The sequence below is a fragment of the Scatophagus argus genome, chromosome 4 (assembly GCF_020382885.2).
Source record: "Scatophagus argus isolate fScaArg1 chromosome 4, fScaArg1.pri, whole genome shotgun sequence".
Classification (NCBI taxonomy): domain Eukaryota; kingdom Metazoa; phylum Chordata; class Actinopteri; family Scatophagidae; genus Scatophagus; species Scatophagus argus.
The window spans coordinates 11,737,827-11,755,837 of record NC_058496.1 but is presented as its reverse complement, the minus strand read 5'-3'; the positions used below and the strand labels follow the sequence as shown (position 1 = coordinate 11,755,837).

The window sequence follows — 18,011 nt, the reverse complement described above, 5'->3', positions numbered from 1 at the left end:
AAACTTAAAAAAAATCCACAAAACGTGGCATTCAATGGGTCCAAAGAGTAAAATAACAGATAAAGGAAAAGGGAATGGAGAGCCCTGCACCCTCCTCGGCTGTCTGCAGTGAAAAACGGAGCAATGGGGAGAGCAGAGGCACAAAACTCCAGAGCAACCTCCACACGGTCTGACGTACCCGAAGCTGCTGGTATAAATGAATTCACGGCGTCACCAAGCTCAGATGGTTCGCAGCATAAGTGAGCGCACCCGGCTGTCAACACTCATGGGCTACAACACACACAAGCCCCCTTCACACACACATTCACAGACACGTCTGCGTCATGCGTCCTGAGAGCGACGGCACGAACACGGTAACTCCGATGGACCCCGGCAAAACGCACAGCAGCAGCAGCAGCAGCAGTCTGAGGGGCTGACTGTGTCCTGCTTTTCTGTCCAGCTGCGTGTCCCCCCGACTGCTCCGGGAAAGTTGCGCTCTGAGTGTGGAAGCATTATGGATTTTATAACAACAAGCAGCAACGACAGCAATGCGACCAGCGCTTACCCTGACGGCGTGGTTGCCGACTGGGACGAGGGCGAGAATGGCACGGGGTCTGGGTCCCTGCCAGACCTGGAGCTGAGTTACCAGATTATCACCTCTCTACTCCTGGGGGCCCTCATCCTCTGCTCCATATTTGGAAATGCGTGCGTCGTGGCAGCCATCGCCCTGGAGAGATCTCTCCAGAATGTGGCTAACTATCTGATTGGATCTCTAGCAGTGACAGACCTCATGGTATCGGTACTGGTACTGCCGATGGCGGCCCTCTACCAGGTTCTGAATAAGTGGACACTGGGGCAGGAGATCTGTGATTTATTCATCTCTCTGGATGTACTGTGTTGCACATCATCCATCCTGCATCTGTGCGCAATTGCCTTGGACAGGTACTGGGCCATAACAGACCCCATTGACTATGTAAATAAACGGACACCAAGGCGAGCTGCGATCTTGATTAGCGTGACTTGGCTAATTGGTTTCTCAATCTCTATTCCGCCTATGTTAGGCTGGAGAAGCGCTGAAGACAGGGCGAACCCGGACGCCTGCATCATCAGCCAGGACCCGGGCTACACCATCTACTCCACATTTGGGGCTTTTTACATCCCTCTTATCCTCATGCTGGTCCTGTACGGGCGAATATTCAGGGCCGCTCGGTTTCGGATTCGAAAGACGGTCAAGAAAACCGAGACAGCAAAAGTGTCAGACAAGTGCTTGACTGTGTCCCCGGCCATTTTCCACAAGAAAACCAACGGGGAGGCCGGGGGCAAAGGCTGGAAGCGCAGCGACGAGTCTAAAACCAGCTCTCCGTGCGTAAATGGCGCGGTGAAGCACGGAGAGGAGGGTGAGTCGCTTGAGATCATAGAAGTTATCAGCAACTCAAAGACGCACCTGCCTCTGCCCAACACTCCCCAGTCCTCCTCGCACGGCTACGAAAACATGAATGAAAAGAACTCGGGGGCGAAGAGGAAGATCGCGCTAGCCAGGGAGCGTAAGACGGTCAAAACGCTGGGGATCATCATGGGGACTTTCATCTTCTGCTGGCTGCCCTTTTTCATCGTCGCTTTGGTGCTGCCTTTCTGTGCAGAGAGCTGCTACATGCCCGACTGGCTGGGCGCAGTCATAAACTGGCTGGGTTACTCCAACTCTCTCCTCAACCCCATCATATACGCCTACTTCAACAAAGACTTCCAAAGTGCTTTCAAGAAGATCATAAAATGCAAATTCCACAGACCGTAACCACACACAGTGAAAACACGTGGAGTAACTGAACGGACAGCAGCAAAAAATGTTCGCACTGACTGTATGGCACAGCAAAAGAAAGAAAAAAAAACCAATTAAATACACAGACTTTCATTCAGGGACAGTCTCTTTTCTGTGTGTGTTTTAAAGGACCGTGTAGACAAATTCTGGATCACCGACCGCCGATGAAATGAGACAAGAAGGGAAGTTTAGCTCTTAATGTACAAGCTCATGTTTATTCGGTGTTGTAGCTACAATATATAGCCTATATGCGACGGCAGCCATCGTTGTATTACCATGCAAGACGTGTCATGTGCCGATTCCATGCATTTAATCATGAGACACGCGGGGTTTCCGTCCTACATCACGAGCTTTGTAGCACTGAAACAATAAAAGCAATCAAAGTTTGTCATTAAGAAATATGAGTCAGTTTTTGTTTAGAAGGCAAACCACGCAACGAGCTGAGAAGAGATCAGGGCCCGTTGTGAAAAGGCACAGCTTCACTTGGGACCTGTCTTGTCATACATCTTCATATAGATCACGAGGGATGAATAACTGACTGTGTTGCTGAGCAAACAGCGCAGCGAGCAGCTCATCACTTTGCTTTGACAGGCCATGATGATGATGATGAGGATGATGATGATGGGGGACGATCAGGTTATCAGTGCATTGTGAGGTCTCACAGCAAATGGGTATCAAACAAAGCCCGCTGCCTATCCATCAAATCCATCTAAAAGCCGAAAGCAAAAAGAGATGGGATTTTTTTTTTTCTGAAATGACTGGTATTGCATTCTCAGACCCCCCACCTCTCCGACCACCCCATCTTACACCAGAGCTCCCCCACATCCCATATTTCTATTTATGACTCCCAGATTATCCCCTGTGTGTGTGTATGTGTGTGTGTGTGTGTGTGAGAGAGAGAGAGAGAAACAACAACAGACCAGGAAACAAAGTTTGCATGAGAGAAAAATCAAGGTTCAGCATCAAACATTATTTTTCTGTATTGGAGTATTATACAGTAGCATTTCCTATACAGGCCTGTAATGAACTGAGAGAGTGTTTGACAAGACAGCTTGTTATATCATTAACATCAAATAAATCAGAGCTAAATTTAGCACATACTCATAATACCACTCTATGCAGAGGGTTGCTCAGAGGAATAGGCCACATAATAGAAAGAGTCACAGGAAACCTCCTCACTGTCTAACTGCTCTCATCTATCAAACAAATCCAAGACGCAAATCTACTTACGGTAGATAAACAGATAGAAAAGGTCAGACATTACAAGAGGAAGGAGGAAAACAACTTTCAGGAAAGAAGGCCCCAGTGAGGGCTGTTTGGCTCGTTGCCACAGCAACGCATCGAGCCCCATGGCATCACAGTGAGAGTGGCCTGTAGCCCGGCAGAGCTTGGACAGACAGTTTAGAGGCGACACCTGTGGCATACAAGCAGCTACTGGTGAAGCGGTCTGCTGCTCAGCAGGGTTCATATGTGTCATCCAGAGGAGACTTTACTGTACGTTTAAGGGTAAGCATTTACCAATAAATAAATGGTGATTTCTAAGAACCTGCAATGCATTCGTGAGCAGATAAAAGTACACTGACAGGCATTTATTAATGTATTTGTCAACAACCATAAGTGTATAAACAGTTAATGAATAAATAATTAATTAATAATACAGTATAACAGTCATAACATAGCTGTAAACATTTTAAATGAAATCTCATCATACCCATGAACAACAAATCCTTAAATTGTTCTTGAAACCATTATTTCATTGTCGGGTGTCTCATGAAGACGTGACATTGAGCGTGAAGATGCAGTTTACTTTGACAAAATGAGAGTAACTCAAAATCTGGTTATTACATTTTTTCCAGGGGTTTCAGCAGCTATTTTGTTTTCTTAGTTGTGACAATAAAAGTAGTTCTAAATAAATCAATATTCCATCAATAAATATATTTAGGATAATCGCTCAATTGATGAATACAATAAATAAGTAAAATTCATGCATTTTAATAGAATAAAAAATCTAAATATATATAAATAATATATATATATATATTATTAATGCAAATATACATATCTTATATGACTACAACTTGCATTATATCATGCTGTCAATCTCTCAATCAAGCTTAACTTTACTGTTCTTCACAAATATTACAAATATATGTGTTTATAAATAATGACTTCTATAAAGTGTTTATATAAATGCTTCTACACGTGAAATGCAGAGGGTTAGTGTGACCTAAATGGCGATAAAAGTCCCCCCTCCAGTCACAGGATAATGCTTTTCATACCCCATAAGTTCACTGAATTTAAAAAGAATGCATTTCCCCCCCAGAGCTTATATCGCTCTTTAATTTCAGCACATAAAGATTTAGCCTCTGCCTCATGTGGTGTAGCGATGTTGATGTAGCTGATGTTTTACATAACACTCTCATTGCGCCGGGGCTAAAATGTCAGTTAAATGTGATGATTTGATGCTTTCCTCTGTTAGATACAGTGTGACACTAAACCAGATATTTTTGACTTTCAGACTGTTAATGATAAGCCACATCAGACATAAAAAAACCCCCAAACAGCATTGATTTTGGTTACAAAAACCTGCACCTTAACCTCAACTAATAATGTGTGAGAGATCGATAAAGCTTTTATAGAGCCAAAAAAAAAAAGCCATAGCAATTCATAAAAAAGTTTGAAATTGTGTGAGGAAGAAGGAAGTCATAAAAAACCTCTCTCTCTCTCTCTCTCTCCCTCTGTCTCTCTCTCTCTCTCTCTCTCTCAGTGTCACCAGTTTACTTCCTCTATTTGATCACTTTTACTCTGCAGTCTGTCAGTGTGACATCAGTGCACTTAAAATGCTTTTGGGAAAATTAATTTCATACCTGTGACCTGTAGGTCAAGTTCTGGGCTTATGATGAGCTCAGAGAGGCCCCATAGAGGATGAGGTGTGAGCCACAGGGTAGAGTATATTTTTCAATTGGGAGACACGTTGTGTGTAAGACCATTAAAATCATTACATTTTGGCCCCCGATATATGGGATTACAAAGCAGCTGACCTCTTTTGAACTATGCAATTAATATCAAAGGTTTGGATTGTAGAGCTGCATTCATCCCACCCACACTGGGATTCTTACATGTGACGTAGGTTGGTGGATGCAGTGTGATGCATTCAACTCAGCTGGAGAGGAGAGGAGAGGAGAGGAGGGGAGAGGAGAGGAGAGGAGAGGACAGGAGAGGAGAGGAGAGGAGAGGAGTGGAGGGGAGAGGAGGATGGGAGGGGAGAGGAGAGGAGAGGAGAGGAGGAGAGGAGAGGAGAGGAGAGGAGAGGAGAGGATGGGAGAGGAGAGGAGAGGAGAGGAGAGGAGGATGGGAGAGCAGAGAGGAGGATGGGAGAGGAGAGGAGAGGAGAGGAGGATTATATATAATAACACTACTAACATGGGATTACTTGGTTTATTGCATTTGTTCCAATATCCTTTGGTCTAGAACTGGGAAACATTCTAGCAGATTTTGCCGATACACAGTTGCTGCTTCAATGGGTGCATTTCGGTAAGGATGAGTTAAACAACTGTCCAGTGCAAATGCAGAGCTCTTGTTTCAAAGTATTTTCCAATATTGAAAAGTGACGTCAATCCCTTTTTCTAACAACACACCAGACATTAAACATTTATAGATTTTGTATGGAAAAGTGACTCAGGAAATAACAAGAGTTATTCCAAAAGCAACCCTGTAAATTAAAAAGTGACATTTAATTTGGCAACATGCCTGTAACTTTTTTTTTTTTCATTGTGTTACTTTGAAATGGAGTCTAGAGATCAATAGCAAACAACAGCTGCCACCTGAAATTGTATTCACTATTGGTATTATGGCTTTTATTCATATGTTAGCTCTGTAACGCGTGAAAGCATACAAGCTGCATAAATCACAGACAATCACTCGGGGAATAAATCTACTTATTAATATTTATTACTTTATTGGTGTGCTTATTATTTTGTTATTAAAACTTGGATGAATTAGTTTTGAGATGGGAGAGTAAAAAAAAAAAAAAAAATCAGAACTAATCACAGATGTTATGTGATCAGATAAGGCGAATCACTTTAGAAATTCAAGAAATATGGAGAAAAAGAGTTTTGGTTGTCACGGAGATAATATAGCGTTAATATGGCCGCATGACCTAAGTAAACCTACATTCAAAGACTCCTTTGGTGATATTTTCATAAGCAATGAATATGCTCTAAAAATATTTTTTGCAATATAGAACCACAATACATTTTTAATTAACATTTGTGGTCTAAAATTAAACATTGTGACTAAGTACATAAGTATAAATATTTTAACCATTTCAATGGGAGTCCCAATAGTAGAATAAACCGTAGCTGCAAACTGCATCTTAATGTTTTAGACTGAAACTGTTATAAAAACATCATGATGTTGTTCTTCTTTTTTTTTTAACAACCTAATTTGGGTTTTGACAGCTTTTCACCTATTAAAAACACATTCAGGACTGATATATCAATGTTGTTTGGCTATACACACACACACCCACACCCACACACACGTGTTTGGTTACCATTATTATTTGTTCAATAAATACATAAATATTAAAGGATCCCTTTCTCTGTAAGTAAGTAAGTAAAAAGTGATCCTAGGAAATACAGACAAAGGAAAAAATGAGTTGAAGAAGTTGACCAGGGGGATGAGCAGAAATGAAGACAAAAATGGGAAAAAAAGGTTTAGAGAGGACAACGGGAGGAGGAGAGAAGTAAATATGGGGAGAAAGTATGAGTGAAATAGATATGACTGAACACTCAGCACAACATATGTTTCTGCTTCGCCCCCTCCTACTTCAGGGTCTTTTTGATCTGTCAGAGTTTTTTTTTCTTCTTCTTCTTCTTAGGATCTCGCAGCCCACAGCCCGTCATATGCCGGAGGCTCTCGCTCTCTCCGTCCAAGCCTGAGAGAGAAGCAGGAGGGGAAGAGCACCAGAAAACTCCTTCTGACGTGGAGAAATGGGTTTGGGTGCTTTCAGAATTTATTTAAATACAAGGTTAGTTCACCGTATTTAGAAACAGATCACTTCTGTTTTGCCATATGGTCCAAACACTGATGGATAAAATTAAAGTATGTGTACACACACACACATAAACTCATCACTTTGATGGAAAGCAGACATTACATGTTCAAGGACAACAGAAAAGACAAAAGGCTATGAGTAAACGATATCTAGTGCTTTCTGCTGCTATCACAGACAATCTAAAAGCATAAGAGAGATGAAGAGTCGCACTTCAGTGTCTTTTGCTATTAGTACTACAGTCAGTGAGTAACACTGCTTGAACTCGTTTGCATCCCCTCCAACAAGAGGCAAACGTTTGCCAATGCCTGGTTTATTTTTCCCTTTTTTCTCCCACTCCCTTTTTCCCCAGAGGGTCACTTAGTGCTTTTATAAAAAAGTGCCATTTAGCTCAAACTTCAATGGGATGACATATGTGGGCAAACACAAAGTGGATGAGTTGGAGGACCAAACATCAGCTGTGGGACACAAACACTGACTGTGTGACACAGTGTCTAAACAAAGGCCACTCCAAACAAAACAAGCCAGGAGGCAGTGAATACTTGTCCTGGTGTATGTGTGTGTCGTGTATGTGTGTGTGTGCAGTAGGAAGTGGAGACAATATGGGATGCATGCTGGGGAGGCTGAAAGATTTGTTACTCATAAGTGAAATTTTAGAGTACCATCCATCCATCACTATCCACCCCCAAATAAGAGGAGTATAAACATCATTGTTATCTCTCGGAAATCTTATGCACTATATAGACAAAAGTATTGGGGCATCTGACCATTACACCAACATGGCTCACATTCTAAACACACAGGCAACTTTGCAGCTATAACAGCTTCCACTCTTCTGTGAAGGCTTTCCACAACATTTTGGAGTGTTTCTGTGGGAATTTTTGCCCATTCATGCAGTAGAGCATTTGTGAGGTCAGACACTGATGATGGACTAAAAGGCCTGGCTCACAATCTCCTTTCCAGTTCACCCCAAAGGTGCTGGATGGGGTCAGGAATCTGTGTGGGTCAGTCAAGTTCTTCAATACCAAACTCATCCAATCATGTCTTTATGGACTTTGCTCTGGGACACAGTCATGGCTGGAATAGAAAAGGGCCTTCACTAACCTGTTGCTGCAAAGTTGGAAGCACAGCATTGTCCAAAATGTCTTGGTATGCTGAAGCATTAAGATTTCCCCTTCACTAGAAGTGAGGGGCCGAGCCCAACCCCTGAATAACAGCCCCATAAAGAGGTGTGTCTGCTGAATACTTTTGCATAGTCTATCTGAGACTCATGATCAGATGGCTCATCCTGATCATTGCATGAGACAAAGATTTCTCATGTTGTCAGACCTTGACGACTTTGGTGCTCTGAATCTGAACCGTCCATCTGGAGGAAGGAGAAAATGTCAGATGGTTGGTACAACTGAAGTTGTCCTGTATGCTTGTGCTTCACTACATTTCAGTGGGTGATGTTGTACTTGTCACTCCACTACATTTCTGTGACAGTTATAGTTACTAGCTACTTTTCAGGTTAAGATTTCACACGGAAATCATGTAAATTTATAAAATATAATGGAAATTTGAAAAACTAAATCAGTGAACCACAACATTTGTGGTTTGCAACCATTTTCAAAACAGCTCTGCCTTTCAGATGGCTTTGACAAGTGTTCAAGCCTGCAAGAAAAGCAAAAAAGCCTGCAACATTTTAGTAAATAATATTTTTTTAAAAAGCCCCCCAAAAAAACCTTCTACCCCATTAATCAACACAGATTTATCTTGTGATCCTTTCAGATCCGTCTATTACTGCATGTGCAATATCTTTATGAAACAACCATTTTCCCTTCTCTTCCAACACACACTTTTTAGAAACAGTGACATTATCTTTGTAGAGATAGTGTTGTTTATTTGCTTCCATAAAACCGCATCTCAAGGCACTTGTCATGTGCCATGAACACTTTTGTTGTTGTAGTGGCAAACTGGTTTATTTTTTTATTTTTAAAAGAGAAAATAATTCCTAAAATATCATTTTGACAAATGGAAAAAAAAAACACTTGGACTGTCACATCTTTACTCACAATAATATAACTTCACAAAATGAAAGAGAGTGAAAAAATGACACGAATTAAAAGGGTCACTTCACAACATGATGACAGCAGCTGTAGGAATCAAACTTTTCAGCAGCTTGTCTCTCTGTCTTTCGCAACACCACGATCATTTCAAGAGTATATCTGGTGTGGGGGGGGGTTATATTTCTTCCCAATGGCCAACGGCTGCAGTGCAAGTTCTACGACAAAATAAAATCAGCATAGGTTTTAATTTGGACCCTACTGCCTCTGGCACCTTGTTGATGCCGTTGGGAGACAGAGTCAGAGACAGAGACAGAGAGAGAGATATCTTGGAGAAGAAACTTGGCTTATTGCATCTTTTCCAGGGCCTGTCAGCATGCAAAACACGTTGCCAAGAGTAAGATCTATTGCCTTAAAATGAACTCTTTAACAACAAAAGCCCCCACTGTCTTTGTTTCATGTCCTGCCAACTCTTGCAATGTGTTTTCACAGCATCTCAGCATGTGTCCTGTGTCGCGGTCTAAGTATAAATAACTTAACATGTCAGTTTGTTACTTCAGGGTGAACATCTAATTTGATTTTTTTTTTCTTTTCATTTTACTTTTCTTCTCTGTGCCTTTCCAAACCAAAGCCATCAGTTCGTTTGAATTTTAGCCATAAAGTGTCTGTTCCCTCGGTAACCGTGGCTTTATTACTGCTTCATAAAGCTTTAATAACAACATGATCTCCGAGCTCTCTGTTTTGTGTCCCCTCTGAGACAACATTGTTACCTTCAGTCATGTTGTCTTAATTGTCAACAGGATGCTGACACTGGCAGAAGATTTGGACATAAATTGGGCACACACACACACACACACACACACAGAAATCAGCACCGTTATTCATTAAAGCCTAAGCATTTAAGCATTTATAGTCCTGTTTCCAGCTAACTGGGAGTTCTTCACAAAAACCTTGTCCTGCGTTAATCATTATAGATCAACATGTTGCTTACAAAGACAATGAAAAAAAGACATTGAGTAGACAATGAGATACTGAGACTATACTTATGTCTGCTTTTTGTCATGTTTGTCTCCTTTAATGTGTAACATCAACCATTTCCATATCATATTGACGTTAATTAGTGTCACCGATAAATAGATAAAGTAGTCTAGATGAAGCAGGCAAGGAGGCTGATATTAGAAACGTTTGATGATTTGTACTTCTTCCCTGTCAAATACTAGATGAGAATAAAATGATAAACAACAATTCAGGACATTTGATTAGAATAAGCTCTAAGAGAGCCATACAAAATTAGAAGATGGCTCAAGGCTAAAAATAAAGCCCCCTTCTTATCTTGATTTATTATGCAATTGCTCGCTGGTTTGACGTTAGGATTGTTTTAGGGTGTACTTTACGAGTGAGGAGATGTTTAAAGATTTGTGTGGGTTGGCTGACTAATGTTTGGTGAGAGCTATATTTACCGTTACCACTGCTTGTCTTAGCTAATACATCGCTTCATTTACTTAACGCATTGTGATGGATAGGCCCCTAAATTAAAGCAGGATGATGGTGAGCAGGATGTTCAAAATAAAAAAAGAGAGAGCGAGGCAGAGGGGGAAACACATATAAAGAGAGAATTCTGATGTGAAAATGTTGACTTTGGCCTCAGGCTCGTGCCAAAAATTCATTGGATTATTCCCATCAGAAAGTGTATTTGTTACCAACAGAACCTCTTTATGGAGCATGTAAGGATAAGCGGAATTCAGGTTAAGGGCTAAACTGGAGATCCTGGGCCCTCAGATGAGGAAGCTGCTGCTGTCTGCATGTGCATGTATCGTCAATAGTCTTTCAAGCATGGAATATATACAATCTACAGTATGTTCCTATTTACAGCAACGTGTGATGAATGATTAGTTCATACGTATGTATAAACTGTATCTTGGTCATCTGAGTATGTGCAGTCACCCTCAGGGAGTTTTTATGCCTATATGGGACCTTGGTGTTCAAAACAGTGTGCTCAGTTATATTTAGTTTATCATAACATGCTCGCAATTTGTATGTCTGTGTTGATGTGTGTATGGTGCATTTGTGGGCAGCAGAAGCAGCAGCAGCAGCAGCAGTCCCCCATGGCAAAGTCTATCCATTAGTCTCTGTCATAGCCCAGCTGCAGCTCCATGTATCTAAGGGATAAGAGCTCACTGACACTTCATCATTCGCAAAGTGAGCCTCTAAAGGAGGCCAATTAGATACATGCAGTGCTAACAGCAGCCAGAGGCCTTATCTTATGATCCTCTGACCACGCCATTTAACGGAGAGAAATAGTATATGAGAGTGCATGCACAGATGGGTAGTCATGTGGGGTACTTTGTGCAAATAGAAACACATGTACTCACAAGCTGGCACCATAACATCATATATGGGACAATATAGAGGATCCATCCATATAGGAACAATAAAGAGACACGGCATCACTGATGTGTGTTATGCATAAAGATATTGTAATGTGATTAAATCTGACATGTGGTCCTGTGACGTAGGATGTCTAACCCTTCCAGTGTGTTCTGGATCTGCCCCTCTCTTGCATGGAGAAGAAAATCCTGCAAATCCTCCAGTGGGAAAGGTCCTGGAGGCCTCTTGGTCAATATCTACTTTTTAGTATGATTAACAAACTGCTGCCCTAAATTGTCCCAGTCCCAACCTACTGTGGGCTCCTTTTCATCTGAAAATCAAGGATTTTAAAATGGATTTCATCCAACTTAAACATAATCAGACAGGCTTGCAGAATTATACTCACGACCTCTCACCCCCCTGTCTCGTCTTTGCACCCTTTTGCTCTTTTGTGTGCACCTCCCTTACTCTTCAGTTTTCACCTTTTCACTCCCCTCTCGCTGTTCCCCTGGGCAGCTCTCCTCTCCTCTCTTCACTGTCTAGCCTTATAGACTTCCCTCTTAACATCAACAGAAAAAAAGAGGTCAGAAAAGAGCAGCACCCACTTGCTGTCTGTCTGGCAGAAATCCTTGACCTTTCACTCTTGTTCGGTTTTTCTGAACAGCAGAGTCTGTCAGATGACCTCTCATCTTGAATGTTGAGAGACCCTTGAAATGTTGTTGAGGGAGACAGAGACTGAGATTGAGATAGAGAGAGAGTCATGAAGAGAGGCATAGCTATTTGTTACAGGATTATCCCCCGGTTCCAAACCACTTGATCACATTTGACCATTTTAACACCAATATCATGCACAGTGTTTTTCACTTCAGTTTAGCAGTTCTAATGTGTAACATTATCATAACAAAATGCTATTTTCCAGATTTTGGGCTTCACATATGCACCTGTAAGAAGGGGGGAAAAATGGGAATGGGAACTGTATATACAGTACATCCATAATGTATGCCTGCCTCAGCTCCTATTAATTACATAGCCTTAGGAGACATATACTGCCAAAGTTTGCAGAGTCAGTACAAATTCTGTATACCATTATGCCCACTCTTAAACAGCCCCAAAATATTTTCCAATCCTCAGGAGATGTACTGCTGAAGCTGCAGTTTGTGCATGTGTGTCTGTACAGCGATCGTATTAGACTTTCACTCATAATTTCCCTTTCAAGCTGACAGCTTGTCTGACAGCTGGCATGCTAATGCTTCTTTTACTTCTTTCATCTGCAGGGTGTTGTGCTGAAAGTAATGGGTGGCAGGTGAAACAACCACTCACTCATACATATTGACTGGTGCAAGAGGTCCTCTGATCTGGTTCCAGTATGAATAAAACTTTAACATGGTACTATGGACTTGACTCTATAGAACTATAGAAGAGTGCATAATATGGTGCTGAATTCTTGATGCTTAATGCCACAAGGGCAAAAACAGAAATGGATAAGAAGAAGAAGAAGCAAACACAACTGAAGATGTCAGTTACTGTGAGGACGGGATGAAAGAAGCGTGGAGAAAAGGGTCATGACCACATTTAATCAGAAATGGCAAAAGCGTCACAGATGGTTAACGTTTGAAGAAGAAAACAACAAAATGCTTTGGGCAAGACCACTAAATTTCAACTGCAGAAAAGTCAAAAATCTTCTCTTTCTGCTACTGCTGAGAGGAGGAACCCACCCCCAGTGTTTAACGCTGCACTGGACTTGCTGTGGACTCACATGTTCTACAAGTTTTATTTCTAACTTTTCTTGGGTTGTTCTTGAAGCAGTGATTGCATTTAACACAAAATATGTATTTTATAAATAATGTATTTTACATTCATGAATGGGTGGTTTATCTAAGTAGCACTGTACACATTTCTTAAAATCATGTACACTGACAGGTCAAATTTTGGGTGTGTGGATTGGTAGTCAAAGTTTATTTAAAATGACTATCATTACTTCACTGATTCATCCTTGCTTTTAAGTACTTGTTTTATATTTGTTTGTGCGTGACCTTATAACTTAGACAATGGCTTAATGAGGCTGCGACTAGTTTCTAATGACCATTCATGTTAAGCCCAATTTAGTCAGCAAGTCAGAGAATTTATAACTCTGCTACCTGAGCACACACACGCCCCCTGGCAAAGCCTGAGGTACACAACATTCGCTAATGACTAACACGTATTAAATGATGCTAAAAGTCTACAGTACAGACACACTAACAGCTCTGTTAGGCTGTACTTCTAGGCACAGCAGTGCTTTGAACTAAACACTAACACATCTTAGTTTATCTTATCAGCAGTCTAACGTTTAGTGATTAGCACTAATGGACAGCAACTGAGGATGATGAGTGTGTTGTTAGTTTTGCAGGTGATTAGTCATAAAAGCATTTGATAAATTAAAATTTTGACCTGAAGAAGGATAAATAGATAGATAGATACCACTAGCCCATTACAGCAGTAAAGTAAATTACAACTCATTCTGAGGGCAATAAGAATGTACCAGACAAGTAATCCAACAGCTGCTGAGACAAAACCACCAAATGTCCGTAGGGTTCATCCTCTGGAAACCACCAATGTCTGTGTAAAATGTCATTCTGTCCTGTAGTTGTTGAGATATTTCAGCTTAAACCAAAGTGGTGCAAGCTGAAGGAGTTTCTGAAAGCAGGCAGCAGTTTGGCAGTGAGGATGGAGAACCCAGAGTTGTTGTGTGGAGTGTGCAAAATTTAGTGAATAGAGGTTATGTTCTAATTCTTCTATGCATTTGTGTCTTAACATGTGTGCTTTGATGGTTCAGTACTTCATAGTGGCCAGCCACTGAGATTATAATCAGTAATTCCATGTAATGCAAGGAAATATTTGAATGATGCATATGAAATCTAAATGAAAGTAATGTAATGACATGTGGGTAAACCCCTTGGGTTAAAACTGTTGTATTAAAGGGTCATTAATACTTCAATGGCTAAACAGTTTATCTTGTAACACCAAGCTGGCAAGGTCATAACTATACGGAAAATGCGTTTGAGCCACACAATTCACATGATGTAACATGTAAAGAATGACTGTGATATAAGATGTAGAGGGTTATAACTTCATTTATTCATGTGACACAAAATCTCATACATCATTGTTGTATATTGCATAGCGATGATGTGAAGATGTTGAAAGAGATCTCCGCTGTCTTGCGTGCATAAAAAGGTTTATTACAAAGCAGCCCAGCATCAATCAACATGCATGTGAGTGGATTCAGGGCAATAGAATCACACTCCAGAATCATCTCTAACCGTCTACTTTAATAGGTTGGTTGTTTACAAGAAAAGGGGAGTATTCATCTAAACATTGACCCTTCCAGTACACAAAGAGAAGGGGAAGAAAGACCACCTTAATATATCACACATACCTTTGAAACTTGGGATCCCTGGCTAAACATGGACCTGGGACATCAAACATACTAATTTCCAGATACTACATCATCCAAAGAAGCATGAATCAGATGAGTGAATATATTGAATTCAAACTCACTCAGATATGTAATCCTAACAGTAATCCTAACAGTAACACTTTGAGGTCACATGTTCCCTCAGAAAAAGGATGAATTTTCAGAATGTAATTAAGTGCTTCATGCAAAGGTCTCTTTGTTTATGATATAAGAAGGGAAACTGCAGAAAAGGTGAAAGAAAACAGCGGATAAAATATGCTATCTGACAAAAAAATATAAATTATGCAGTGAAGCTTCCTAACTGATAATCTATGGTGAGCACGATTATGTATACCACACATATGCTTTGACTGTTTTCTTTTGATGTAAATATGCAGTCATCCGCCATTACATATTGTTCTGTTTCAAAAAGGGCACAAACTGACTTTTCTCATCTCATCACTCAACTGAACTGATGGCATGTTTAAGAAAAAAAATGGAGTATGTCAGATGGGATAAGTGGCAGAGACAAAAAGGATGGAGGCAGCAAACAGTAAAAAAATAAATGGGGATCACAGATTCTTTCTCTTCCTGCTAAGCCAGACCATTTCTCTCTTCTGAAACAACACTGAGTATCAATAAAGTTGAGTCTCAATACCCCAAAGGAATCTCCTGCTGTAATCCACCAGGACTAGACTGGGATTATCAGAGATGTGTGAACAACACACTGCACAGACTGCTGAACTCAGCCTCTCAAAATGACAAGAATTCACTGTGTGAAACACCAGGGTGAGAGAGACACTTCTGTAAATTGGAAACCAGAGAGGTTTGGCTCTCGAAACGCCTGCAGGCTTTCTTACTTTATGCAAGCACACATATGCAGACTCGGGGAAAAAAAAATCACATACAAGCGCACACGTAACACACTGGAGACTTTTCTCTGGTTGCTCTGAAATCCTCTCCCTCACCCTCCAATCATTATCTTTCACTTACTCTCTCTCTCTCCTTCTTGTATTCTCTTCCTGACCGTGGCCATAGCTCGGGGTTGCGTGATTTCATTGGACAAATTTTCACCCTTTCGCTAAGTCTATCCTATTTTCTGTCCTCCCCCCTCTCTCATCTACTCTTTGCTTTTAAACTTTAGTCAGTTGTATTTGTACAATGCTGTGCAGCCCAAAATCAAAATTTGCCTCAGAGGACTCAGGGGGGAAAACTACAAAGTCCTCCAATTCAAACAACAAAATACACCGTTTGTAACAGCCCTCCAGAACAAAACATTTAAGTGTTTTCTAATCTGAAACCCTTATCTATCTAATCTAAACCCTTTCAACAGGACATCATCAGTTGTCTGTGTCTCCCTAAACTGTCACAAATCACACAAATTAGTTCAAGAAACCCATAAACCCATAACCCGTGTTTGGGTTAGAATTGCTACTTTGTTAAAGATTGGGGATTTTAGTCATCGTGGCAGAAATAAACATGCCGTTGACGTTAGGGAAAGATTGTGGGCCTCCTTAGAAAAAACAACTCTAATTCTTAGTAAGAAATGGAAAACAAACAGATGTCTCATGTGTCAAAGTACTGTGAATGTTGACTTACCAATCCATCACAACCTTTAATGGGAAAAAACGGGAAGAAGTCTCAGGAAGGGCAACAGGGGACAGGTGCTTCTTCCAGGAAGGACAGGCAAGCAGTAGACCTGCTGTGTGCAGAGTAGACTGAAATAGCAAGCAGCAGCCAGGCTTCTCACCGGTTTAAACAGATACCACCACCTCACCCCTGTCCTAGCCTTCCTCCACTGGCTGCCAGTCCCGTTGTGAATTGATTTGAAGATTTTACTGATCACTTTTAAAGCACGTCTAGATCTGACTCCAAGTTACATAATAGAGTTGTTGACCCCCTATGAGAAAGCTCGAAGCCTGAGATGCTCGGGTGGAGCCCCTCTGGCTGTTTCAAAGTCGAGGTTAAAGACTGGTGGGTCAGTGACTTCTTTTAAATGACTTCTCAAAACCCACTTTTATAGACTGGTTTTTATGTGATGTTGTATTTTTATTGTATTTTTACTGTCCCTTTTAGCTTACTGGTTTTAAATTGTATAATTCCTATATTTATTCAGTCATTTTTCTATTTGATTTTCTGTTTTCATACATTTTATCCAACCTTGTTCACCAATTGTCTATTTACATTTTGTTAATTGCCTTCTATTAGTGTACGACTGGTTTTGATTTAAATGATTGTTAAGCACTTTGGAGACCTGGTTTTTGAAAGGTGCTAAATAAATTTATTAATAATAATAATAATATAAATAACAAAGATAAAATTACAAGGAGAGGTAAGCAGATTACAAGCATATATGAAGGATATGGATTTAACGTCATCACTGTCACTTCCAGGTGCGGCTAGGACAGATTAGAGATACATACAAGAGGCAAAACCCAAGCATAACACTGATACAGAGCGAGAGAGAAAGGGAGAGAAAAGGTAAGTCTCCTGGAGGACGAAGATCAAGACGTCTGCCACAAGGCACTGACAGCTGCTACATGTTCATCGCTATACCCACCTTTCCTAGTGTTTTCAGTTATTATTATTCCCCCTGCCTCTTTTACTTTCTTTCTTCTCTTGACACATTTGTTTCCTGTCCTTCCTTCTCTCTCCTTCTTTTAACTTTGTCTCCCCTTCACTGCACTCTATTTTACCCAAATCTCTCCCCTCACCAACTCCTCAGAGAGCCACAATCTCTCCCCTACTCTCCTTTATCATTAAGATGCAGCGCAGAGAAGTGATTGCTGCTCCAGACCCCTGGGGTATCTTTGAGAAGCCACTGAAGTAAGTGCTGGTGATGGTGACGGTTCAGCATACTCAACAAGAAACATGATGTGGGCAGATCGTTCTCAGACGGCTGTAGACACGAAGCAATTTCACATGATACAGCTTCCACCTTGTTTACTGAAAATATGTAATCCATCCCCTATGCCACAGCATTTTTCTGTGAATGTCTTTAAAAAAAAAAAAATCCTTCCCCATCCATCTTTTCAAAATTTCAATCCACAACAAACTGCAGTCAACATTCTCAGTTGATTTGTAATTCACCCTCTGCTTTTTGAATATCAGAGTATACAAAATACATGATACATAAGGTGGTCTCATAGTCCCCAGTCGACTGGGAGCTGTGCTTTCTGAGTAAAACAAGTACATTAATATGCCTGACTCTCATCACCTTGTAGAGTTGCAATAAAGTTGATACGGTAGCCAGTCAAAGTCAAACCATAGCTGGAACCCATGCATTTTCCGCTATAATTGCATTTGGCAATG

At 40.9% G+C, this 18,011-nt stretch overlaps 1 protein-coding gene across 1 annotated transcript; it reads left to right on the top strand.

The window, feature by feature from the left end:
• Positions 1-229: 229 nt before the first annotated feature.
• Positions 230-1,977, top strand: htr1aa (5-hydroxytryptamine (serotonin) receptor 1A a). Its single transcript, XM_046386359.1, has one exon. It carries the CDS (start codon positions 494-496, stop codon positions 1,769-1,771), a length of 1,278 nt encoding a protein of 425 aa, XP_046242315.1. The 5' UTR covers positions 230-493; the 3' UTR covers positions 1,772-1,977.
• The last annotated feature ends 16,034 nt before the right edge of the window (positions 1,978-18,011 follow it).